The sequence below is a fragment of the Nicotiana tomentosiformis genome, chromosome 2, assembly GCF_000390325.3.
Source record: "Nicotiana tomentosiformis chromosome 2, ASM39032v3, whole genome shotgun sequence".
Lineage (NCBI taxonomy): Eukaryota > Viridiplantae > Streptophyta > Magnoliopsida > Solanales > Solanaceae > Nicotiana > Nicotiana tomentosiformis.
In genome coordinates, this window is record NC_090813.1 from 137,829,235 (window position 1) to 137,856,714 (window position 27,480).

The 27,480-nt window shown below is 34.5% G+C and overlaps 1 protein-coding gene across 1 annotated transcript; it reads right to left on the reverse strand.

Annotated features, from left to right (window-relative positions):
* Window positions 1–17,222: 17,222 nt before the first annotated feature.
* LOC104113836 (aminopeptidase P1-like) lies at window positions 17,223–27,315 on the reverse strand. Its single transcript, XM_009624139.4, has 16 exons — window positions 27,143–27,315; window positions 26,924–26,987; window positions 26,564–26,703; window positions 25,748–26,032; window positions 25,523–25,645; window positions 25,127–25,435; window positions 23,932–24,018; window positions 21,484–21,551; window positions 20,801–20,867; window positions 20,082–20,216; window positions 19,876–19,956; window positions 18,972–19,026; window positions 18,678–18,782; window positions 18,523–18,594; window positions 17,851–17,975; window positions 17,223–17,579 (listed from the first exon to the last, which is right to left on the reverse strand). The coding sequence occupies exons 1-16, from the start codon at window positions 27,233–27,235 to the stop codon at window positions 17,418–17,420; spliced, it is 1,971 nt and encodes a 656-aa protein (XP_009622434.1). The 5' UTR covers window positions 27,236–27,315; the 3' UTR covers window positions 17,223–17,417.
* Between the last annotated feature and the right edge of the window lie 165 nt (window positions 27,316–27,480).

Consider the following 27,480-nt stretch of genomic DNA (forward strand, 5'->3'; position numbering starts at 1 on the left):
AATGTGAGATGCAGTGAGAATAGATGTGGCAACCCTTTTGGGAGGGTGCTACTTACGAAATAAAGCTAATTTACTACTTACGACGTTCAAAAAATATAAATCTAAAAAGATTTTCATAATAATTTAGTAACGAAAATAGGCCCATGCGATAAGGTTCAAAGTGCAATATTGTTTTTTGAAAATACAGTTCGTAAAATTTCTTAATGAAATACAATGTCAAAGTATCAATATAGTGTGATACAATCCTCTGGAATAATCAACGCATTAAAATAACTTCCTAACGAAATTATACTTTTTATTCGACCTTACTGCAGGTTTGTATTGTACATGAATCTCAAACTAGCGAGCATAAAAGAAAAACTAGTCTTCTCCTTTGTACATATTTATAAGACAAAGTATAAATTTAGCATATTATAAGACCTGGGTTATTAACACACCCTAAAACAGTGAAATGAGTCATCAAGTTCAAGTTACAAGCTTATGATCCTGAGATCCTACAAGCCTAAAAAATTACATACATAAGTATGACATATAGATCATGTAAAGTCCCAAAATAATACAAAACCTAGAAGTATATGCAAATGTAATCTCCATAAAATCTCCCAAAAAGACTACTTCATATGGTCGTCTTCAAATCTCATCACGTACATTACCTACGATAGAAAACAACTATCGCTAAGCATAAAGCTTAGTGGCGTATAAATTTTTGGCTTGGAACCATTAAATTCTCCAATTCTCCTTTTCAGTCATATGTAGCTCAAATAAAATATAAGTTTAAAATAAGTAAACAAATATATCAAAAGTATCGAATATCAAACCTTGAAGTATTTTCAAATATCAATAACAATGTTCAAGATTCAAGTGTCAAGAAAGCATATACTATCAATCCAAGAGAGTTTGTCAAATATTTATTTTCGCCCCATATGTACGTCATTCCATCACATTAAGCATAATCAGATATCAAGATGGACTGAAGCCCCAAATCAAGTAGGGTCGAAACTCAATAGTCAAGAGAATCAAGAACCATATTAAAAATGGCTTTCTAGTTCGTACATAACACGAACAAGTTCCATAATTTAAGACGAACCACAAATCCAAAATCAAGATGGCAAAAGATCCGAATCAAAAGGCATGCCGAGATGAGTTACAAAGTCACTACCACAAGAAGGACAAAGTCCCAACAAGAATGCAAAATGATCAAGAAATCCGTACGAGTGGGCGATTTATCGAATATCTTACAATACTTGATATAACACGAATACAACGATATAAATTGAAGACAAGAAAAACAAAATCTCAAGTTATTTCAAAATATTTCAGCAAGTAAAAAGGGTATAGAGTTTATACACAAACTTTGGTGTTTTACCATAAAATAATTCAACCACTTCTTAAGGACGTTCGAATCATCTATGCCACAGACCAACCAAATCAGTTCACTTCCTCAAGCACTTCCCCTTAGATGTTACAAGGGTATATATACTTTAAATATATAATAAAATATCTATATAAGTTCAGTGATTTTAACATATCGAACTAAACATGATATTGGTGAAAATCACCCTAAATGTTTGAAACAAAAATTCTGGATAGTACCACTATCTTGTGTTGTGGTAAGTTTTGAAGATGTAAACGGAAAAACTAGGCTTTATGATCTTCATGAGAGTTTCAGATATAAGTCTTAGGGTTCCACATGGTATTGAATCACACCCATATCCGTTTTTTAAAAAGAGGTATGCTCAAAATACTAACAGTAGTGCATGGAGGACTTGTAAAACAGAAAATCTGGGCAGCACCTGCCATGTACTTTATCACCCTTTTTCGGGTAAATACTAGAAAAACTAGGTTTTGAAGCCTGAACAAAAGTTATAGATCTATAAAATAGCTTTCCAGAAAAGTTTGGGTCACTTAAAAAGGAGTTTTATACAAAGATATATGCCAAAACACTAACACTTGTTCTAGTTCAAAAATGGGTTTGGTAAACTTACCTCAAAGATGAGAAGTAACTTGTGGCTCAACCAAGACAAGTATTGCTGGTGACTTGGTGGGAGAATTTTATGAGAGGAGAGAAGTTTTTGAGGTTTTCTTTTGCTGGAGAAGACGAAATTAGAGGAGATGGTTAAGGATATCTTCACAAGGGTGATATATATACTTTGGATAAGGATGAATAAAAGGTAGCTGCCCAAACTTTTTCTTCTTTGGATAAATACAAAAGGGTAGCTGCCCAAAACTTTAAATATCTAATGTATTTCATAACAATTTATCAAAATGATATTAAGTGTTAAACATAGCAACACCATGAAACTTCTTTGTATATATTAACACAATCTAGAGTAAGCAACTTTCCTATAACGTCAAATTCACATTTAGGAAGTGCAAAGTGAAATCTATCCTCATTATAAAGATGGTCACTTGAGAATGCAAATATTAGTCAAAACTTTGAGGTGTTACAGTAGAACTAGGTTATTGTATTGTACTAGTTCTCACTTCTTGGTTAGGATTAGGTGACAAGCCTTACCATAGGTTAAGAAGGTCGTCATGAGACTTGACCATTTGTTCCATGTTATTAACTTTTATAATCAAAGCTTGTAAAGCCTCCAGAATAGTCTCATTAGAGACTCCCTCCCTTGGAGTTGTAGTATCTCCAATATTCGAAGACATAATACCTACAAATAAAGAAAACAAGTTAAAGTAAAAGGACCTCTTCGATTCACTCCCTTAGTGTATCCCTAAAAGATTGCACTCAAATTTTACCACTAATGTATTACTCTTGTGCACTTGTCTTTTAGGCATACACTTTAAGAATCTCACAACTCAAGTCTTTTTTCACTCTTGGATGAATATCCAAAGTTGATAACAAACTCAATCGAGGCACCTCCAAGTGGTTCTTCGAACTTCGGAGCGAGAATGGAGTTTATATGACTCAACGAAGAAGCTAAATTAACTAACGGACAATGGAAACAAGAAATTAACAATGTAATCAAATAGAAAAGCATAAAATAATTGGCACGAATGAAAAATACGGACACAATAACTATATTAACAAAGTAGGACTAATTACTAATATTAACTAGATAAGAATAATCAAAAAAAATAACTAGGAATAAGAAGAACACAAAGACACTCAAATTGTGCAAGTGGAAAATTTGGCTCCACGATCTGCTTTCGTGGCCACGGTTGGTGCTAGTCTGGAGCCATCCGCTAAACAATCAGCAATGGGGCCACGGTCGGTGCTGAGTAGGGGAAGTTCATGTAGACGATTTGATTCCGGCTCCACATTTTATGAGTGATCTTCAGCTTCTGCCCCACTCCATGAATAAGTTCGGCTCCGCGAAGTGGTCCGCGAATTTAAAATTTCTGTAATTTTTTGCACCTCGATTTTGGTTCTTAAACTAGATCAAATCGCTTCCAAATATTCCCAAACTACAGATTTCACTTGGGAATCACCTTAGGATCAAACCCCAATGGGTTTTAACATCAAATTCATGAATCACATAAATTTAAATGGGTTGAACTTTTTTTTATGAACCCACTTGTGAACATGATGAACTTGAAGAACAAGAAACTTTTCAATTTCACTTGTAGTCACTCAAATGACTTCAAACAAACTTCATTTGATGTATTTTCACATAGAGAACAAACCTCAATCAATCGCAAACATCAATATGCATCAAGATCCAAGAAATCAAATATTCAACTCAAGAACACGAAGAACTTCTTTTTTGGATATTTTTTTTTTTTTGGGATTTTCAAATAAAATTAAATACTTAGCTAGTGTATGTAGAAACAAACACCAATCCAAGCATTGATATCAAATGATACGAATGCGGAAGCAAAATAAAAGGTAGAAAGATTGAGATTTAGTAGAGAACCAACTAAGAAAATTGAAAGAATAAAATATCTTTAAACATGATATATATACTTTATATCAGTTCACTTCCTCAAGCACTTCCCCTTAGATGTTACAAGGGTATATATACTTTAAATATATAATAAAATATCTATATAAGTTCAGTGATTTTAACATGTCGAACTAAACATGATATTGGTGAAAATCACCCTAAATGTTTGAAACAAAAATTCTGGATAGTACCACTATCTTGTGTTGTGGTAAGTTTTGAAGATGTAAACGGAAAAACTAGGCTTTATGATCTTCATGAGAGTTTCAGATATATGTCTTAGGGTTCCACATGGTATTGAATCACACCCATATCCGTTTTTTAAAAAGAGTTATGCTCAAAATACTAACAGTAGTGCATGGAGGACTTGTAAAACAGAAAATCTGGGCAGCACCTGCCATGTACTTTATCACCCTTTTTCGGGTAAATACTAGAAAAACTAGGTTTTGAAGCCTGAACAAAAGTTATAGATCTATAAAATAGCTTTCCAGAAAAGTTTGGGTCACTTAAAAAGGAGTTTTATACAAAGATATATGCCAAAACACTAACACTTGTTCTAGTTCAAAAATGGGTTTGGTAAACTTACCTCAAAGATGAGAAGTAACTTGTGGCTCAACCAAGACAAGTATTGCTGGTGACTTGGTGGGAGAATTTTATGAGAGGAGAGAAGTTTTTGAGGTTTTCTTTTGCTGGAGAAGACGAAATTAGAGGAGATGGTTAAGGATATCTTCACAAGGGTGATATATATACTTTGGATAAGGATGAATAAAAGGTAGCTGCCCAAACGTTTTCTTCTTTGGATAAATACAAAAGGGTAGCTGCCCAAAACTTTAAATATCTAATGTATTTCATAACAATTTATCAAAATGATATTAAGTGTTAAACATAGCAACACCATGAAACTTCTTTGTATATATTAACACAATCTAGAGTAAGCAACTTTCCTATAACGTCAAATTCACATTTAGGAAGTGCAAAGTGAAATCTATCCTCATTATAAAGATGGTCACTTGAGAATGCAAATATTAGTCAAAACTTTGAGGTGTTACAGTAGAACTAGGTTATTGTATTGTACTAGTTCTCACTTCTTGGTTAGGATTAGGTGACAAGCCTTACCATAGGTTAAGAAGGTCGTCATGAGACTTGACCATTTGTTCCATGTTATTAACTTTTATAATCAAAGCTTGTAAAGCCTCCAGAATAGTCTCATTAGAGACTCCCTCCCTTGGAGTTGTAGTATCTCCAATATTCGAAGACATAATACCTACAAATAAAGAAAACAAGTTAAAGTAAAAGGACCTCTTCGATTCACTCCCTTAGTGTATCCCTAAAAGATTGCACTCAAATTTTACCACTAATGTATTACTCTTGTGCACTTGTCTTTTAGGCATACACTTTAAGAATCTCACAACTCAAGTCTTTTTTCACTCTTGGATGAATATCCAAAGTTGATAACAAACTCAATCGAGGCACCTCCAAGTGGTTCTTCGAACTTCGGAGCGAGAATGGAGTTTATATGACTCAACGAAGAAGCTAAATTAACTAACGGACAATGGAAACAAGAAATTAACAATGTAATCAAATAGAAAAGCATAAAATAATTGGCACGAATGAAAAATACGGACACAATAACTATATTAACAAAGTAGGACTAATTACTAATATTAACTAGATAAGAATAATCAAAGAAAATAACTAGGAATAAGAAGAACACAAAGACACTCAAATTGTGCAAGTGGAAAATTTGGCTCCACGATCTGCTTTCGTGGCCACGGTTGGTGCTAGTCTGGAGCCATCCGCTAAACAATCAGCAATGGGGCCACGGTCGGTGCTGAGTAGGGGAAGTTCATGTAGACGATTTGATTCCGGCTCCACATTTTATGAGTGATCTTCAGCTTCTGCCCCACTCCATGAATAAGTTCGGCTCCGCGAAGTGGTCCGCGAATTTAAAATTTCTGTAATTTTTTGCACCTCGATTTTGGTTCTTAAACTAGATCAAATCGCTTCCAAATATTCCCAAACTACAGATTTCACTTGGGAATCACCTTAGGATCAAACCCCAATGGGTTTTAACATCAAATTCATGAATCACATAAATTTAAATGGGTTGAACTTTTTTTTATGAACCCACTTGTGAACATGATGAACTTGAAGAACAAGAAACTTTCCAATTTCACTTGTAGTCACTCAAATGACTTCAAACAAACTTCATTTGATGTATTTTCACATAGAGAACAAACCTCAATCAATCGCAAACATCAATATGCATCAAGATCCAAGAAATCAAATATTCAACTCAAGAACACGAAGAACTTCTTTTTTGGATATTTTTTTTTTTTTGGGATTTTCAAATAAAATTAAATACTTAGCTAGTGTATGTAGAAACAAACACCAATCCAAGCATTGATATCAAATGATACGAATGCGGAAGCAAAATAAAAGGTAGAAAGATTGAGATTTAGTAGAGAACCAACTAAGAAAATTGAAAGAATAAAATATCTTTAAACATGATATATATACTTTATATCAGTTCACTTCCTCAAGCACTTCCCCTTAGATGTTACAAGGGTATATATACTTTAAATATATAATAAAATATCTATATAAGTTCAGTGATTTTAACATGTCGAACTAAACATGATATTGGTGAAAATCACCCTAAATGTTTGAAACAAAAATTCTGGATAGTACCACTATCTTGTGTTGTGGTAAGTTTTGAAGATGTAAACGGAAAAACTAGGCTTTATGATCTTCATGAGAGTTTCAGATATATGTCTTAGGGTTCCACATGGTATTGAATCACACCCATATCCGTTTTTTAAAAAGAGGTATGCTCAAAATACTAACAGTAGTGCATGGAGGACTTGTAAAACAGAAAATCTGGGCAGCACCTGCCATGTACTTTATCACCCTTTTTCGGGTAAATACTAGAAAAACTAGGTTTTGAAGCCTGAACAAAAGTTATAGATCTATAAAATAGCTTTCCAGAAAAGTTTGGGTCACTTAAAAAGGAGTTTTATACAAAGATATATGCCAAAACACTAACACTTGTTCTAGTTCAAAAATGGGTTTGGTAAACTTACCTCAAAGATGAGAAGTAACTTGTGGCTCAACCAAGACAAGTATTGCTGGTGACTTGGTGGGAGAATTTTATGAGAGGAGAGAAGTTTTTGAGGTTTTCTTTTGCTGGAGAAGACGAAATTAGAGGAGATGGTTAAGGATATCTTCACAAGGGTGATATATATACTTTGGATAAGGATGAATAAAAGGTAGCTGCCCAAACTTTTTCTTCTTTGGATAAATACAAAAGGGTAGCTGCCCAAAACTTTAAATATCTAATGTATTTCATAACAATTTATCAAAATGATATTAAGTGTTAAACATAGCAACACCATGAAACTTCTTTGTATATATTAACACAATCTAGAGTAAGCAACTTTCCTATAACGTCAAATTCACATTTAGGAAGTGCAAAGTGAAATCTATCCTCATTATAAAGATGGTCACTTGAGAATGCAAATATTAGTCAAAACTTTGAGGTGTTACAGTAGAACTAGGTTATTGTATTGTACTAGTTCTCACTTCTTGGTTAGGATCAGATGACAAGCCTTACCATAGGTTAAGAAGGTCGTCATGAGACTTGACCATTTGTTCCATGTTATTAACTTTTATAATCAAAGCTTGTAAAGCCTCCAGAATAGTCTCATTAGAGACTCCCTCCCTTGGAGTTGTAGTATCTCCAATATTCGAAGACATAATACCTACAAATAAAGAAAACAAGTTAAAGTAAAAGGACCTCTTCGATTCACTCCCTTAGTGTATCCCTAAAAGATTGCACTCAAATTTTACCACTAATGTATTACTCTTGTGCACTTGTCTTTTAGGCATACACTTTAAGAATCTCACAACTCAAGTCTTTTTTCACTCTTGGATGAATATCCAAAGTTGATAACAAACTCAATCGAGGCACCTCCAAGTGGTTCTTCGAACTTCGGAGCGAGAATGGAGTTTATATGACTCAACGAAGAAGCTAAATTAACTAACGGACAATGGAAACAAGAAATTAACAATGTAATCAAATAGAAAAGCATAAAATAATTGGCACGAATGAAAAATACGGACACAATAACTATATTAACAAAGTAGGACTAATTACTAATATTAACTAGATAAGAATAATCAAAGAAAATAACTAGGAATAAGAAGAACACAAAGACACTCAAATTGTGCAAGTGGAAAATTTGGCTCCACGATCTGCTTTCGTGGCCACGGTTGGTGCTAGTCTGGAGCCATCCGCTAAACAATCAGCAATGGGGCCACGGTCGGTGCTGAGTAGGGGAAGTTCATGTAGACGATTTGATTCCGGCTCCACATTTTATGAGTGATCTTCAGCTTCTGCCCCACTCCATGAATAAGTTCGGCTCCGCGAAGTGGTCCGCGAATTTAAAATTTCTGTAATTTTTTGCACCTCGATTTTGGTTCTTAAACTAGATCAAATCGCTTCCAAATATTCCCAAACTACAGATTTCACTTGGGAATCACCTTAGGATCAAACCCCAATGGGTTTTAACATCAAATTCATGAATCACATAAATTTAAATGGGTTGAACTTTTTTTTATGAACCCACTTGTGAACATGATGAACTTGAAGAACAAGAAACTTTCCAATTTCACTTGTAGTCACTCAAATGACTTCAAACAAACTTCATTTGATGTATTTTCACATAGAGAACAAACCTCAATCAATCGCAAACATCAATATGCATCAAGATCCAAGAAATCAAATATTCAACTCAAGAACACGAAGAACTTCTTTTTTGGATATTTTTTTTTTTTTGGGATTTTCAAATAAAATTAAATACTTAGCTAGTGTATGTAGAAACAAACACCAATCCAAGCATTGATATCAAATGATACGAATGCGGAAGCAAAATAAAAGGTAGAAAGATTGAGATTTAGTAGAGAACCAACTAAGAAAATTGAAAGAATAAAATATCTTTAAACATGATATATATACTTTATATCAGTTCACTTCCTCAAGCACTTCCCCTTAGATGTTACAAGGGTATATATACTTTAAATATATAATAAAATATCTATATAAGTTCAGTGATTTTAACATGTCGAACTAAACATGATATTGGTGAAAATCACCCTAAATGTTTGAAACAAAAATTCTGGATAGTACCACTATCTTGTGTTGTGGTAAGTTTTGAAGATGTAAACGGAAAAACTAGGCTTTATGATCTTCATGAGAGTTTCAGATATATGTCTTAGGGTTCCACATGGTATTGAATCACACCCATATCCGTTTTTTAAAAAGAGGTATGCTCAAAATACTAACAGTAGTGCATGGAGGACTTGTAAAACAGAAAATCTGGGCAGCACCTGCCATGTACTTTATCACCCTTTTTCGGGTAAATACTAGAAAAACTAGGTTTTGAAGCCTGAACAAAAGTTATAGATCTATAAAATAGCTTTCCAGAAAAGTTTGGGTCACTTAAAAAGGAGTTTTATACAAAGATATATGCCAAAACACTAACACTTGTTCTAGTTCAAAAATGGGTTTGGTAAACTTACCTCAAAGATGAGAAGTAACTTGTGGCTCAACCAAGACAAGTATTGCTGGTGACTTGGTGGGAGAATTTTATGAGAGGAGAGAAGTTTTTGAGGTTTTCTTTTGCTGGAGAAGACGAAATTAGAGGAGATGGTTAAGGATATCTTCACAAGGGTGATATATATACTTTGGATAAGGATGAATAAAAGGTAGCTGCCCAAACTTTTTCTTCTTTGGATAAATACAAAAGGGTAGCTGCCCAAAACTTTAAATATCTAATGTATTTCATAACAATTTATCAAAATGATATTAAGTGTTAAACATAGCAACACCATGAAACTTCTTTGTATATATTAACACAATCTAGAGTAAGCAACTTTCCTATAACGTCAAATTCACATTTAGGAAGTGCAAAGTGAAATCTATCCTCATTATAAAGATGGTCACTTGAGAATGCAAATATTAGTCAAAACTTTGAGGTGTTACAGTAGAACTAGGTTATTGTATTGTACTAGTTCTCACTTCTTGGTTAGGATTAGGTGACAAGCCTTACCATAGGTTAAGAAGGTCGTCATGAGACTTGACCATTTGTTCCATGTTATTAACTTTTATAATCAAAGCTTGTAAAGCCTCCAGAATAGTCTCATTAGAGACTCCCTCCCTTGGAGTTGTAGTATCTCCAATATTCGAAGACATAATACCTACAAATAAAGAAAACAAGTTAAAGTAAAAGGACCTCTTCGATTCACTCCCTTAGTGTATCCCTAAAAGATTGCACTCAAATTTTACCACTAATGTATTACTCTTGTGCACTTGTCTTTTAGGCATACACTTTAAGAATCTCACAACTCAAGTCTTTTTTCACTCTTGGATGAATATCCAAAGTTGATAACAAACTCAATCGAGGCACCTCCAAGTGGTTCTTCGAACTTCGGAGCGAGAATGGAGTTTATATGACTCAACGAAGAAGCTAAATTAACTAACGGACAATGGAAACAAGAAATTAACAATGTAATCAAATAGAAAAGCATAAAATAATTGGCACGAATGAAAAATACGGACACAATAACTATATTAACAAAGTAGGACTAATTACTAATATTAACTAGATAAGAATAATCAAAGAAAATAACTAGGAATAAGAAGAACACAAAGACACTCAAATTGTGCAAGTGGAAAATTTGGCTCCACGATCTGCTTTCGTGGCCACGGTTGGTGCTAGTCTGGAGCCATCCGCTAAACAATCAGCAATGGGGCCACGGTCGGTGCTGAGTAGGGGAAGTTCATGTAGACGATTTGATTCCGGCTCCACATTTTATGAGTGATCTTCAGCTTCTGCCCCACTCCATGAATAAGTTCGGCTCCGCGAAGTGGTCCGCGAATTTAAAATTTCTGTAATTTTTTGCACCTCGATTTTGGTTCTTAAACTAGATCAAATCGCTTCCAAATATTCCCAAACTACAGATTTCACTTGGGAATCACCTTAGGATCAAACCCCAATGGGTTTTAACATCAAATTCATGAATCACATAAATTTAAATGGGTTGAACTTTTTTTTATGAACCCACTTGTGAACATGATGAACTTGAAGAACAAGAAACTTTCCAATTTCACTTGTAGTCACTCAAATGACTTCAAACAAACTTCATTTGATGTATTTTCACATAGAGAACAAACCTCAATCAATCGCAAACATCAATATGCATCAAGATCCAAGAAATCAAATATTCAACTCAAGAACACGAAGAACTTCTTTTTTGGATTTTTTTTTTTTTTGGGATTTTCAAATAAAATTAAATACTTAGCTAGTGTATGTAGAAACAAACACCAATCCAAGCATTGATATCAAATGATACGAATGCGGAAGCAAAATAAAAGGTAGAAAGATTGAGATTTAGTAGAGAACCAACTAAGAAAATTGAAAGAATATTTGAAATAAACAAATACTCAATCAATTAAGATTCAATTAACCCAAAATTTTAGGAACACCCCTCAAAGGGAAACAATCCCTCCTCCCCCCCCCCCCCTCCCCCCAATCCCCATTTAACAAGTAATCAACCAACATAGGAATATATCATCAACACTCTCAATGAGTTTTCATTCACAATAGAAAAATAAGCTAAGTCTAAAATGAGAGCCTTAAAGCTATTTATACTAGGGAGTTAAGCATTACAAGTAGAGCCACCAAATGTAATGTAGTCTTTAATTATGGGACAAATTGCACATGTAGTCATCCCGTTATGAAAGTAGCCTCCAATTAACATTCAAAGTGTTGGATGGCTATCTGAATTGTATCAGAAAGGGACACACAACGTGACTATTTCCTTTCTATAGAATATTATACATAAAGTATTGAAATTAGATTAATTGAGCGATTGTTTCTCTTAAAACTACATTATAGGGATGCTTATGACTAAAACAAACTCAAGGCTTTAATCATAGAGAGTTGTTCCACCTCTTGAATTAATAGAGTTTGAATGCAATAATCTATTTGTAAGAGTGAAAAGATCTGTGCATCTAAAGGTAATGTGTAGAGTAGCCGAGAACCATTTTAAACTCATATGAAAATCTTGGAATCAATGAAGGATAGATAATTCTCAATGCTCACGTGCATCCTGCTGTACAGTCGAAAAGTTTAAATATATGCTTCGTTATATTATTTGATTATTTCAAACCTTATTATTATCTATACTATATTAAAAGTGAGAATTTCTTAAGTTAAAATTTAAATTACTAAATTATCCTTTTAAATAATTAATTTAATTTTTCACTTAAAATTAGCTAAATGGTGTCGACTAGAATATAATTAATATTATGTTCGTCTGTCTAGTTGAAGACTTGACTAAGTATTTTATATTGACATGTAATCAAAATTAAGTTCTTGATGGCTTTCATTACTTAAAGAAGCAAATAATTGCAGAAACATTAAAATAATATCCTAAAAGGGACAAAGAGGTTTTCATGAATGTCTACTATATTATGCCGAGGCAATAGTGACGTGAGGCAATGGGATTTTCAAGGTTTCAATTGTAACATAGAGAATTTTGAAGGTGAGATGCATTTAAAAAGATTTTTTCAATTTCATGAAGGAAAAAAAAAGGTTATTAATTTTTTTAGTTACTAACAACATTTTAGTATTTCTTAAGGCTTGAAGTTTGTGATATGGAGAATGACTAATTCATTTAATACTTTTTTATGCTACGAAATATTTACTAGATTACAATGTCAAAGAGCATATTCAATCAACCTCTGAGAAGATTAAAACATTATTTATTTATAATTTTAGTATATTTATAGTTTCAAATTAATTTTATCAAAGGAAGACAAATTGATCAATAATTTTTTTTTTTTCCAAAATATAGAATACTTTTAGAGACGCCCCTCAAATTTAACTTCATAACACTAATCTTTCTTGTGATTTACAATATTATGTTTGCCTTTCTTTTTATAGTTTCTTTGTAATAATTCTTTTAACCTAATTATTATAGATTTAAAAACTATGATATTACAAAGAATCTTTTTCTGAAACTTTAAATTTGAAAAAGACACAATCAGTAATAACACAAGAATCAAGATATTAATGGGTTCATGGTTAATGAAATAAGTAAAAGATTCTTTTTGTCGAAGAATGAAGGTGAATGAATACAGTGGAATATTGGTTTTGGAAAACATAAAAAATAGCACAATAGTGGTTAACGCTGGTGGGGGGTGATAGATATTTTTAATTAATTGACACGAGCGCAAGCTGGTCCGGACACCACAATTATTAAATAAAATAGTAGTCAACTCTAACAAATACAGTAGCGAACCAATTGTAACGGGTAAACAGAGTTGCCCAAACACTATAGAAGATACATAAATAAGAAATAGAGTGGATGAAGCTTGAATTGCCTCACGCTATCATGAGATGACATTGCCAGAAAATATAAAAGACACAACGGTGAAGGCAGCGATGCTAGAGAGAAAACACAACCATCGCCAGAATAATCAGACCAATGATGGTTTGCTGAACAGAGAATTTTCATATAAAATATTTGCAAAATTAATTAAATAAAAAATATTTAAAAAGAAAATTTCCAAATCATAATTTTTAAAAAGTAAAAATAAATAAGGTGAAAGAATTGTAACATAAAAAATTTAAATAAGAGAGATAAGTGTAATATCGTAAACTAAAAGGAATATTTAGCATTATGAAGTCAAACGTAAGGGGAGGTCTCTGAAACTATTTCAAAAGTATAAATTAATTTCTAACATATGAATTGTATTTTAATATTGCAGAGGAAAAATCTAAGTACTATCACAAAGTGGTTTTGAGTAAAGATTAAATTCAATTTTCTTATCAATTTAGGGATGTAATTTCAATTTAAACCAGAAAACTAATACTTTTATATACGAAATTACTTCATCCTTTTTTTAGCCTTTTTTTCCGTTATAGGGGCTTTTGAAGAGGGTAACATCCTAATGGATGAATATGAGTACGTTCTGCAACTCATATTAGACCCCTAGAAAAACAAAAACAAAAAAGCTATAGTGATACATGAACTTGAAAATCGCATTTGGGGAAGAAGATAAATTTGCAGCGATACAAAGGAAGAGGACAAAAAAACAATAAAGATCAATGTTATGACTAATAAGCTATTAAAATCAAAATATATTGGTGGTCGTTCTTTTACAATGAAATAAACTATGAATAATTTGATTTTTGAAGTTGTATTTTGTCAAAAAAATTTATTGTTGGTGTGTCAATCTAAATGTCAATTTTAGCATTTTTCTTCATATAAAAGTAATTTAAGTTGGCATAGCATTCAAAATTTAATTTGTACTCTTATTTTCATCAGTTTGATTCATAATTCTTCTAATGCTTTTATTCTCTATTGATTTTCACAAATTATCTATCAATATTCTCATATAAAGATTATTATTCATTCAAAAAATATATCAACATAATCCATACTCTAAGTATAATGATCAATCCTATGTTTTTAAATCTGAGTATCAACTATTGATTTTAATAATTTATTTGAAGCAAAATATTGCTCGATTAAACAAAAGGCAATCGAGGTATGAACATAAATAATTATTACTCTATGTCTTGGTTACTATAGAGTAACTTAAATTTATAAACATACACTAGAAATATCGTCTATAAGGAAGTATTAGGTGATATGCATTTCGTTGTATAATTGTACCTCATAAAAATCAAAATAAGAAAAACAAATCACATGTATCTAATGAAACTTTGATCATTTATCTTTGTCGGTTTAGACAATAACTAATCATCTTGATCTCGACAAACAAGTCACCACATGACAATCCACGTTAATCAGCCATATATTCTATACTTTATTTTTTCACACATAACTAATTGGCCAATACAAAATCGTACACCATATGACTTGACATACACGTGCAACGTACGTGCCGAGAAACTAGTACTATAAAACAAATATACATTTATTTTCGATAGAGTGCCACGTGGTTATACCAGATTAAATCGACTCAACCCCTTTATTTAAGCGGTTTACTTAAATAAATAAATAAAAATTTAAAATTAAAAAAAAAAAACAAAAAAAAACACTACCTGATCCAAAGTCTACCCAACTTAAAAGAAGATCTTATGAATTAACCCTCATTTCAACTCTCACCCTTTATTGTTAAACTCCAAAGAGCATTATGATTACCAGTATCTCCTCTGTTGCGTAGGGTTTTATACATGGATTATAAGTTGATTGATTAATTTGTCACTCGTCGGATTCCCGTGATTGCTTCCCTTGTAGTTACCGAAGTGTATTTGTCAAGAGAGATGCTCGTAATAATTCTTCTTAAACATGGATTATAGCTTCACGATAGGCCCGACTCAAAGGATTTGTGTCCCTCTTGTCTCTTTTCTTCTTAATTTTCGCAAGCCAATTCATTGTTTCTTAGCTTTTAATATGAGGTGGTGTTCAGTTATTTTGTGTTTGTTAAACTGAAGATTTTGCTCTTTGATTTGTGAAACCATAAACCTCACTCAAATCAAGTCGAAATCGTCCAAACTGAAGTCAGATATTACTAGTACCTTGGTTTGATTTCCATTTTGTGCTTATAAAATTAGCCCGTTATTTGTTCAATTTGAAAATTTAGAAAAAACATCTCTGACCAAACTACTAAAGGTGAGCATTAAAGCTAATTTTGACAACAGAGACCCCCTGTCATAGACCATATAAAGCTAAAACTGAAAAATTAAAGAGACGACAAAGAAGAAGCAGACGATACAGGGAAATTAGAAAGGTCAAAGCATATTGTGCTCGCAATGCTCTTTGGATTTTAGCAATAAAGAGGGAGAGTTGAAATGAGGGTTTAATTCATTATAGAGTCTTCTTTTAAGTGAGGTAGACTTTGGGTCGGTAATGAGTTATTTTTTCTAAGTGAGCCGGGTAAAAATAAAGGGGATAGGCCAATTTAATCTAGTGCAATCACATGTCACTCCATCCAAATTGGGGTATATTTGTTCCGTAGTATAACGGTAGGGGTATAAATAACCAGATAATATAACGAATAATATATTTAAACTATTTTCGATAGTATAGGGTATATTTGACCATTTTCCCATTTTTCTTTCTTCTATAAACCTCTCTTCTTTTTTTCTTTTTTATTTCCAACCCGGTATCCGGTATCTACATTGTGACTCAATTAATCCCACAGTAGGTGTATAAAGCATTCCCTAACAAAAGCGACTGCATATTCAATGCTCAAACCCGAGACCTCTGATTAAGAATGACGGAGTACTTATCATTCCACCACAACCTGTTCGAGTGTTTGCTCGTCGTTTAGGCCCGTGAGTTCTCCTCATTGGTTGTGAACTTTTCTTTTACATGCTCTGAGTGGGCAACAAGCTGACTTGTGGGCGTAAAGTAGAAAAAGAAGGCTCAATATAGGCTAAGGCGTGTACTTGGAGTAGAGAGAGCAGACTTAATAACGGGCTCAATAGCTGAATAGCAGAACATTTTCATTGGCATTTGGCAATGGAGTAGAATTCAACAGACTAGTGCGATGTGCCTTTAGCATAAAGAATGGACTAAACACGCTGAAGAGTGAGCTTAGAACAGATATTTTCCAACAGTATGAATGTTAAAGCACGTCTTGAACACATTTTCAGTAGGGGCTTCAAGATTATCATAGTCGCATTATAATAGCATGTCTGTTTTTATTTGATCATTTGAGACTCTGCTGCGGTATATTAAGATTTTTTGGATAAACTTCTCAACTTTGACATCATGTATATTGTCGGTTTTTTCTTCTCTTTTAGTAGAAATGACAACCAGACAAGTACTATTCACATGGCAATCAGCTTTTATCTTGATGCCATCAGGACACTTCAAAATCCTAAATGACAATAATTGGACTCTTTTTCACGTGACTAAAAAGATCAGGACAAAACAGTAAACAGTTAGCGACAATCCAGAAACAATGAATAGAGTCACATTAAAATAAACCTATAACTTACAATTTAGGAGTAATTTACCTAACCCACTGAACATAAAGTTTTGAATCATGCTACTTGAGCTTGGCTTCATCTTTCCACAGCTAAGGAAATCATTGAAGCTTAAAGGTTCCTTTATCAGGAGGCCGAACTAGCTAACCTTTGTCTTTTTCTTTTTCTGTTTACTATCTTTACCTATTTAGTTGGACTACTTTCTGCACATCAATATTTGCATTGTTGATCAGCTTTCATCACAAGAGGTGGAGGAATTTATAATGCAGGAAAGCAGTACAAAAAGAGCAGGAAGGAAGCAAAAAGCATTGGGCAAAACCAAATAAAGCCCATAATAAACTAAACTTTTTTTATGCAGTAATAAAGACGTTTAATAAGCGTGTAGACGCATGAGTGCTGTGGACTGAAATTAATAAACCTTATTGAGTTAAGAGCATTATACATGGAACAGATAGAACACTGCATACTAAACTTGAGAACGAGGAACGTCTCAAGCTGGAACTGGTTCAGTAGCCTTCTTCAGCCATTCCACTTCAGGTTGATTCAAGTAAGGAGCAAGGATATCCGAGCATTTAGAGTGGTAGTCATTCAACCATTGGATTTCTTCAGGCGCCAGAAGGCTCACATCAATCAATTTCTTCTGATATGGTGCCTAGACCCGGGGAAAAAGAGCAAATTAGTACCACCATCACACAAACATTTCAAATTATTTAGGCAACAGCAGAGTTATCATGTAGCATTTTCTGCATGAAAGACAACTAGCGGAGAACAAAAAATAACTATCTTCTTTCTTCTTGGACCATCAAAGTACAGAATAGCAAGGTATACCCACATGCAAAAAATACTTATGCATATGTTCCGGTAGGTGTTTCGTGGGTAAGTCTACATAGACATATACGACAATATAATGCTGATACACTTACCCAAGTTATATGCTCAAATGCCAAGTAACCCTTGTCGCCAAAGTTGAACTTAGTGATTCCCTCCTTGACAATAAGCACATTCTCCAATCTAATACCAAAATTTCCATCCTCGTAATAACCAGGTTCTGGAAAATACTATCCCACCGTTAGAGTTTCAAATGTTGAAGCCAGAAAATCATGACTAAGAGTTAAAAAGGAGAAGACAATTAGGTTATCTATGAACTTGGCAAAATAACATATTTTGCATGGATATCAAAACACAAATAGTTCCAAGGAAAAATTCACAAATGGTTGGTGCTAATTTCAGCTCCCAAAAAATAATAAGCAATTTGCTGGATAACCATTGAATGCAATTCTGCACATACAAAAGCCTATTCATTCGCCTCGCTTTTTGCAGTCTTGCTCAAACAGCATGATAGGATTACCGATAACATCCATCTCCTCCATTACAATAATTTCCAGTAAGAAAAGCAGCTTGGAATTGATTATGACAGGGGACATCTAGCAGCTACATCATTGCATTAAATATAATTCCAGAGAAGCTTATTAAATAGTGGAGTGAAGTTCCATTTGTTTATGCGATAGAATCAGCAGAAATATAAAGCAATCAGAAAATATATAAAGCACAACTTTATTTTCAGTTTTGTCAGGTCTAAAGGAAATCAGACTGACCATCTGTAACAGTCATTGAAACTTGCAGTGGCACATTTTGAGCTGATGGTCTGAAACTAATTTGATGAGGTCCTGATAAAAGTAGAAGGAAGTGAGTAAAACTTGTTACTTTACACTAACACAGTACATCCTCTGGAAATTAAAGCACGTGTTACCTTCATGGACATTTAAGTAAGACCCAATCCCATGACCAGTACCATGCCTATAGTCAAGCCCATACTTCCATAAAGGAGTTCGAGCAAGAATGTCAAGAGCATACCCTATAAAGAACAGTCAGGCATAAGTAAGAAAAGTGGCCCCATGTGTTCTGCAATTACCTTGAGTACCATAACAGTTAAACAGCATTATACTAGAAAGAGTAATTCCAATATGGTCTGCAGATGTGCATATTTCTACATCCAACCCCCACAAACATGTGTAGACTAAGAAATCATCCTATAGACTCGTACCATTTGTTCCATTGGGAAACCGGGCATTACCCAATGAAATATGTCCTTTGAGAACCTACATAATTCAAGGAACTTTCAGTGTTAGAGCAATATATGACAAAGCAAAGGAAGAGCAATTTCTCATCCTCAAAGTCACAAATTCTGAAGAACTCAATCCATTAGATACAAACATAATGTAGTACGGAAAATCATATAAAGAGAAAGAGAGAGGGAGACATAACCCAGATATAAAATAGATTTGTTCACATTGTTGCAAGCATCTATAGGCCGGGTAACACCCAAAAAAAAACCGAATGAAAAAAAGCCTCTAAAAAAGCTTCAACTGGTCTTTCAGAAAATGAATATTGCTCTGTTTCTTTTGGGTGGAATGGTAAATCCCTAACCCAGCAGTTCAGCAGCGGTTTTTCCCACTTTACTGCCTCAAACCCACAACCTCATCATTCTGAAGGGCCCTTACCAGTTACCACTAGGCTCTCTCCCTTTGTCTTCTAAAAATGAATATCGTTTATTCTTCCTTAATAAGACCACAGTTTTGAATCAACATGGGCCTTACTAATCATTGAGAAAAATTTCGAGACTGAAAGCAGATGTAATAATGTTAATTCACTCAAAAGGACTACTGGAAAAAGGAACATATATAAATGATTAAAATAAATTTAATGATTAGTTACTTGGTGCAAGCACAGCAAGAAAAGCTCTAGCAATTCCAAGGATGATAGTGATTCCAATGGTTTATCAATCATAGCAAGGGCCTCCCCGAAATCCTTAAGGTGGTGTCCACTATAGTATTCAAGTAGACAAATATACTTGAATTTTGAAATTTGACTTCCCTTATGCATGGTCACAATGACTCACAACTCAACATGTTTTGGATCACAGCTATAAATTAACAAGGTTTACATACCGCAGTATAACATGCTTTCTCATGTGGAGTAGGTTTTCCAAAATGAACAGTCCGTGTAATATCAGTTGTTCCATCCAGATACTTCAGCAGCAACAACACCAACACCATCAATTTTAAAGGATCACAAGTTAGCACTAGGAGGTGGTAATAAATACAATTCTCAAAATATCTGTATCATCACCCAAACCAAACAGTATTTCACAAACCTGTGCTCCTGAATCACATAGGTAAATTTTATCTGGATCAAGTTCAGCACATGTTTCTGCCTCGGGTGAATAATGGATAATGGCTGCATTTGAACCAACAGATGAAATAGTTGGAAAACTCAGCCCTCTAAAATGCTGCAGATATACAAGGACAAGTTTCTCAGAATGTTTAGTAAAAAGAGAAATAATACTGAAAATCCACCAACTTTAAAAATTCCTTAGTTTCAAACTAGATCAGACCCAAACTAGATCAGACCCACAAAACATTCTCATCAAGCAATCGGACATTTGCTACCCCATCATATATTAAGGCTCAGTTATTACATGCTATTAGCACTTTAACAATACCGTCATTGCGCAAAAACTTTAATTTTTTCACAGGTTTTGTTTCTTATTTTCAGGCACCCTCTTAAGTTTGTTCTATGTTCTTTATCCTAGCCACAACACAGCCTATAGACAATACTAATTTTTGCCCCTCTACATTCTAAAGATAGAGAAAACAGGCTACTGCCCCCGTGAATAGAGTTTGAGTTAAAGTTAGCATATCGTCCAGCTCAGAATACAATGAGAATATGGTAAAACAGAAACAAGCATGTTGCTACAAACCAAGAGCCTCAGCTCAAGGACCTAAATGGTGAAAACATCAAATGCAAGATTCATTAGCAAATGGCAAGATGACTAGCTTTATATCAGATTTCACACATGCATAGAGCCAATACCTCTTTAGATGCCCGGAACTCCTCTAGCTTATCGCTTGCAGAAACTTCTGTAAGTCTTTTGGTATCCCTGACATCAGAAAACAATGGTAAAGCAGGAGCTACACAGGGAAAGAGTAAAACTACCCAATTTGATTCATAAGAAGATCCTTATGGAATCATTTGACATATTGGAAATGAGCTGCAAATTGCAGAAGCAACATCGCCCTTCACTAAATCATGTCAAAGCTTCTACTTTTATTAACCGATAAACTGAATGCATGTCAGAAGCTTTTCAAAGATGGAAAAAAGGTAGAGAAAACTACCACTTCCTTGAACCAAAAAAATCACTTTCTTGAACCATCTATATATCCAAGAAGTAAGGTGGCTAGCCCAAATAAATTCATTCTCAGAAAACATCTTGAAAATTTATAATAATAATAAAGAAACGCTTTATCTCCAACATATCATCTATATTTAGAAGCGCCACAGGAAGCCAACTCTACCAGAACATTTCTCCGTTAAATAAGTTAAAAGTATATATTGATGAAAGAGAGGCTTAATCTCCTACAGAAACTAACCTCGAAATCAATTATTGGAATATCTAGGTCAGCAAGCACTACAATGCCAACTAAAATACAATCATTCGAACCTAAACATAGACAAACCAGCCAAACCTTGAATTAATAAAGGAAAGTCAAACTTACTTTAATTTGTTCTTGCTCAAACTCTCAGCCTCTGCAAAGTAACCAGACGCCCCATAAATTTCCTGCATCTGTAGTAAATAAAAAGTTGGCTATATCAGTCTTCTAATAAAACCTCATGTCCTCATCTACGATGCTAAAGCTTATATGACAAGTATTGATACCTAAGTCCCAGACTTTTGACAAGGCTTTATATGCAACCAAAAAATTATGAAGTCCTAAATCAAATTGCAAAGTTCCCAATTTGCAAAGAGGCATACTAAGCAGACAAGTGGGCCCACATTGTAGCAAGGGGGCTTAAATATTTACTATATCTATACATTATATAAGATTATAAAAGTACGATACACTGAAAGGCCGAACCAAATGCATTGGCAAAGAACGCCATCGTTTAAGTAAAGGTTATAGGTTCATAGCTGAGCCCGTGACCTCTTTATATTCTGGTCATTTAGCTCAGTGCTTCGTCTTTGTGTCGGCGCTTTCATCCAAAGAATCAACCTTCGCATTTATGAGGGTTTGGTGCTGCTCGGCATTTGTATCAAATATGCTATGTTCACTAATTATACAAAATTGTTTAGTATAATAAGAACTACTACCATGCCTCAATCCCAAAGTTGAGATCAGCTATATAAATTCTCAATATCCATTTCACTCCATTTGGACCTATTTCATCCCAATACTCAAGGTAACGGGGAGATTGACAAGGATGTTACACATCGTATTGGAACAAAATGGACAAAATGGAGGCTCGTGTCTGGTGTTCTACGTGATAAGAATGTGCCACCAAGACTTAAAAGGTAAATTCTACAGAGTAGTGGTTAGACCAACTATGTTGCATGGGACTTCGTGTTGGCCAGTCAAGAACCCCCATGTTCAGAAAATGAAAGTAGCAAAAATGAGGATGTTGAGATGGATGAGTGGGTATATCAGGAGAGATAAGATTAGTAATAAAGTTATTCAGGACAAAGTGGGAGTAGCCTCCTGGAGAACAAGATGCAGGAGTCGAAATTGAGATGGTTCGAGCACGTTAAGAGGAGAAGCACTGATGTTGCTATTAGGAGGTATGAGAGGTTGGTCATGGCGGGTTTGAGAAGAGGTCAAGGTAGGCCAAAAAAGTACTGGGGAGAGGTGATTAGGCAGAACATGGTGTTGCTTCAGCTTACTGAGGATATGACCCTTAATAGGAGGGTGTAGAGGTCGAGAATTAGGATAGAAAGGTAGTAGGTAGTTGAAAGTTTCTCCTTTTCTTACCAGTAGTACTAGTAGCACTCATGTACCTTTATATTCTTAGATCTATATTACGTCATGTTGTTTAGTTCGCTTCATTTATCATATTTCCTTGTTGTTACTGTTTGGTACTTTTCTTTTTCTTCTTCTACTTCTTTCTTCTTCTCACCTTTTCTGAGCAGAGGATTTATAGAAAACAGCCTCTCTACCTTCACTAGGTAGGAATAAGGTTTGCGTACACACTACCCTCCCCAGACCCCACGTGTAGGAATATACTGGGTTTGTTGTTATTGTACTCAATAATTTGAGGTTATCTTAGCACTAGAGATTTCTACATATTTTCTTGACACACAAATATCTAAAATTAATGACTCCTTGCAAGCCACTTCATATGTATGTACACCAACATGGCTAAGCCTCTTTCTGCCATCCATTGCTTGCTCTAATGCCCAGCTGCTCTATTGCTCTTTTGGTTGGTTCATATTAATTTTTAGAACTTTTTAGTGGTTAATTTATTATGTTATTTTCTTATTTTGTTGTTTATTTGTTATTTTCTAATCTTGCATTATGTGTTATTGTTTATAATTTGTAATCTTGATTTCTGTGTTGTTCTTGTTAAATTGTCATTTTATGAATTTACAATGATGAAAAGAAAATACAAACATTAAGAAGTGAAGCTTTGAGTAAAAGGCCGAAATTGAAATAGCATAAAAATTGTAATTTAATAAATTATTCGGAGTAGAATATGCTGCCTATTTTTTTTCCTTTTTCCCCAAACAGTAGTACAGAAAGATTTTCCTAAAACCGTTGGGGCAAAATGACACCAGATAAAGAAAAAGAAGGCAGGGTCAACGCGATGAAGTTTGGTGCTGTTCCTCAGTGACGTCATCTCAACTCCCACTAAAGGAAGACCCTAGTTGTTTGTCTTGGGCCGCCAAACCCACTCGCCTAAATCCTAGGTCCACCACTGTAGGTAGATCTAATATCTTATCCAACTGGAGACAGACGGCGTCTCTGCCACAATATGGAGATTGATGATGATAAGAATGACAACCTATACACATGTAGGAGTAACATAATCTCATAAAATTTGGGGGACGATGGCAAGTGCAATAGGCAGTATTTAACCAAACTGTTATTTTACCTCAGAGAAGCTTTTCAGTAAATTGTCAATGCAGCACACGACGAAGAAAACACGAAAGGTTCTAAGAAGCTATCACTTACCTGCTTATCCAGCCAGGCGAGATACTGCACGACAGCTGCCCCATCCCGAATGTGGGCCTTCTTCAATCCTTCCATCTCAACAGAATTCTAGAAATATAATCCAGTCATTTAGAATCAACAATAAGATTTAGAGAAAGAACTAAATAACAAAACACACAATGCATTTCCAAAATCCTAGTAAATCTGGCAACTTCTAAGAGACACTACCCAATGATATTGGTGGTCTGTTCCTCCGCACTATAGGACAGATCCAAATTGACATAGAGCCAAAAGAAGACTGAGAAATTAGGGGGTGAGGAGTAGGGCCTTAAAACAAACAGAAATGAAGGAAAATAACATAATTACTCCAACAAATAGCAAGCAAAGGAGAACACTGTAACTACAAAACCATAAGTGATTTGATTTTGTAATCTTAAAAATCATAATGGAATTGGTTTAGTAATCCTTACCAGCGCAGCAAGCTCATATGAAAATCTTTGACACCAATAAATCTGATTACAACAAGAAAAATAGGACCCCTATTGAACTAAGCTTTGGTCAGTCATAAATTCAAAGGGAAGTGCTTAAATACATTTGAAAAGGAATATTACGTGTAATTACTCACATGGCACAAATAAATTTTCCCCAAAATGGTGATCTTTTACTCATTTGTCTGCATCTGTTATCGGAGATGCAAGAGAAAAGAGAAAAGAATCAAGATGATAGTATTGTACTTCAAAAAATAGGAAAACTTCTAAAGTGACTCAACTATATGGTGATCTTAACGCGATGTTTTCAGTCAAATTATAACTGGAAATAGAATGCCAATCCAGGAAATCATAAAAGTCTATGATGTGCTCAACTACCATCAAGTGTCCTTAACTCAGCTTCAGTACAAAATGCTGTGGCATATTAAGTGTACAAGATGCAATTTTTGGAAATGTAAAATAACCCATTATTTGGCCGCCTTTAACTTAATCTTCGCCTACCTACTTTTAGCTGATATGCACTAAACTTATATTTGGTTGCCCATGCATCGGTCAAGAGACTCCCTTTCCCTCTCCCTATTTCTTAATTTTCTTCTCAGTGGAGTACTGATCCACTTGACCCAACAAGCACTCAACAAAGTCTGTGAAAACACCTATCAGACTTACAATCATCAAAAACTCAGACAACTTTTTTGGGGGTAAGAATATTCCTAGATAGTATGCATCACCTTTAGGGCTTTCTCAAGGGCCAAAGGTGACTGCTTAAGGAGGACTTTATCAGCATTCAGTTTTGAGTACAAAGCAAAGCAGCATGCACAAGGGTCAACCCAAATGAGGTCATTCACAAACTCTGCAGCTGGAATGGCACCATTTCCTGTAGCCTTGCCATCATTACTCTCTGTGTTCCTTGAAAATCCGGTTGGAGTTTTGTCAGATGAGGAAGCAGTGAGTTGATCAGACGCAAGCAAGACTGCATCTGAGCTAACTTCACCGTAATCCCGTACAAAAATTCCATTTTCCTTCATGTAAGAGTTTGCCTGGGACATTAACATGCTTACTTAAGAGAAGGAAATAAGGAGAATAGTATTGAACCTAAATCAAATGGTTATGCAGTGCAGATGCACCTCAGATGACAACTTTCTTTTATCCACATAGAAGAAGGCCGAGTCTAATGTCACAATAGCGAATGCATGAACAACCGGGCTATATGATACATCTGTGCCGCGGACATTATACAACCAGGCAACCTGCAAAATGAAATCATATATTGAAGTAATAAAGAGTATATAAGACCAAATTCACCAAAACAGTAAGATGAATAAACTTGGATTCAGGGGTTACAGATTTACTTCATCAAGTGTCGTTATTATCATAGCACGAGATTTTTCCTTTACAAGCTTTTCTCTCAATTTTTTCAACTTATCTGCAACAGAGCGACCAGCAAATTCTAATGGATGCACGACTACAGGATTTGTTTCGGCAGGTGGCTGATTTTTCCAAACTTCGTCCACCAAGTTTTTAGGTGTTTGAACCAACTTTTGTTGTTTCTTAGCAAAAGCACGCTCCCACTTCTGTGCAGTATCTACTGATATACACCATGGATCAACACCAATAGCTGCATCCTTTGGTAGATTCTAGCATATAGCACATAATCACATATGTTAACTCAAATTGAATATCAAAAAATTGCTACTCATCTAACCAGAAATTTCAGCAGAAGAATCAAAGCACACTTCCATTATTTCAGGGGAGACAGCATAATTGAAGGGAAAATCTGGACAGGGGAACAAAAGTTCTTGAAACGTTACAATTTTTCCTGATCGCTAATGGGGTGAGAGAGAGCTTCCAGTAGTTAAGGCTTATTTTATTTCGCATTCCTCTAATATGATCAAGGATATACTAGATATTTTGTTTCTTTTTTCTTATTTTATTTGATAAAGATGTATTAAGTATTTAGAATTTGCTTTATCCTTTCGTAATTTCATTTAACAACGACAAGACCAACAAGGCAACTGTACTTTTATGCACTAAACCTTGGTTCAATTTCCGCTAAAACTTAGGAGTTAGTATCTTTCTCACCAACTCTAAAATAGGCTAATTATGTGCTAGCTCTACGGCCTTCACAAAATGCAAACAGTTGCAAGACACCATGAAGGAGTACTCACATCTGCCATCCAAATATCAACTGCAGGGTCTTCTCCCATACGCATGAGCTTCCACTGCTCATTAAGCTGCTTAGCTGCCTGCAAGAAGTAGCGTCCATCCGTCCACAAAAGTGCTTCATTCATTGTTATGAGTGCTAGTCCTATCGCAGTAAACACAATATTTCTAGTAAGTTCTGTCCATCTTATACGATCCGGATACACACTAAGAAAAGGCTATCACATCACAATCATGAATAGAATATCTAAGCAAATTGATAACAAAAATTTAGCAGAATCATATATAAATTTAACAAAATCAAGTGGCCGATCATTTTTTATTTATAATTTATAAAAAAAAAAGCCGGAGAAAAGAGGACAAACCAGCACTTCCGGTGAATCCAGAGACAAAATCGCGCCTCTTGTCCCGTGCAGATACATATTCGCTCTGTCAAATCACAAAACAAGGTATAGAAATTAGACCTAGAACACTTGAATAGAAAAAACACAAAAACTTTGAAACTGAAATTGTTTGATTGATTGAATATCATGTGTTTCAATACAGCAATAACTCCTAAAGCTAAATGGAAGGGAAGGAGAAACCTGATGATAATCTTCAGAAGGAACGATCAAAACATGGAGAGGAGGAGAGTGAGAAGACATTAAAGACCTCAGAGCAGCGAGCGTGTCTGCCATCGCTTTTTTGAGCAGAGAGGGGAGAGGGGAGAGACTTTGAGTGGTTATTGTTATGTAATGTATAAGGAGACTCGTTGTATTTGTTCTCAATACTGGCTCCTTATATTAGTTGGGAATTGGAATAAACTACATAGTACAAGTCGAAAATATCAAACAAACAAGAAATTTCTCACTTTTTTCCGAAAAAATTGCACTTTTTTACCAAATAAATGTTTGGCCATAAAATTTTCAATTTTCATAATTTT

Coding starts and splice junctions, on each gene's coding strand:
- LOC104113836 (XM_009624139.4), bottom strand. CDS start 27,235: ATGGCAGACACGCTCGCTGCTCTGAGGTCTTTAATGTCTTCTCACTCT. Junction 20,868..21,483: donor TTGAGCAAGAACAAATTAAA/GTAAGTTTGACT, acceptor TTCTGATGTCAG/GGATACCAAAAGACTTACAG. Junction 18,783..18,971: donor GTTTCCCAATGGAACAAATG/GTACGAGTCTAT, acceptor TGTTCTTTATAG/GGTATGCTCTTGACATTCTT.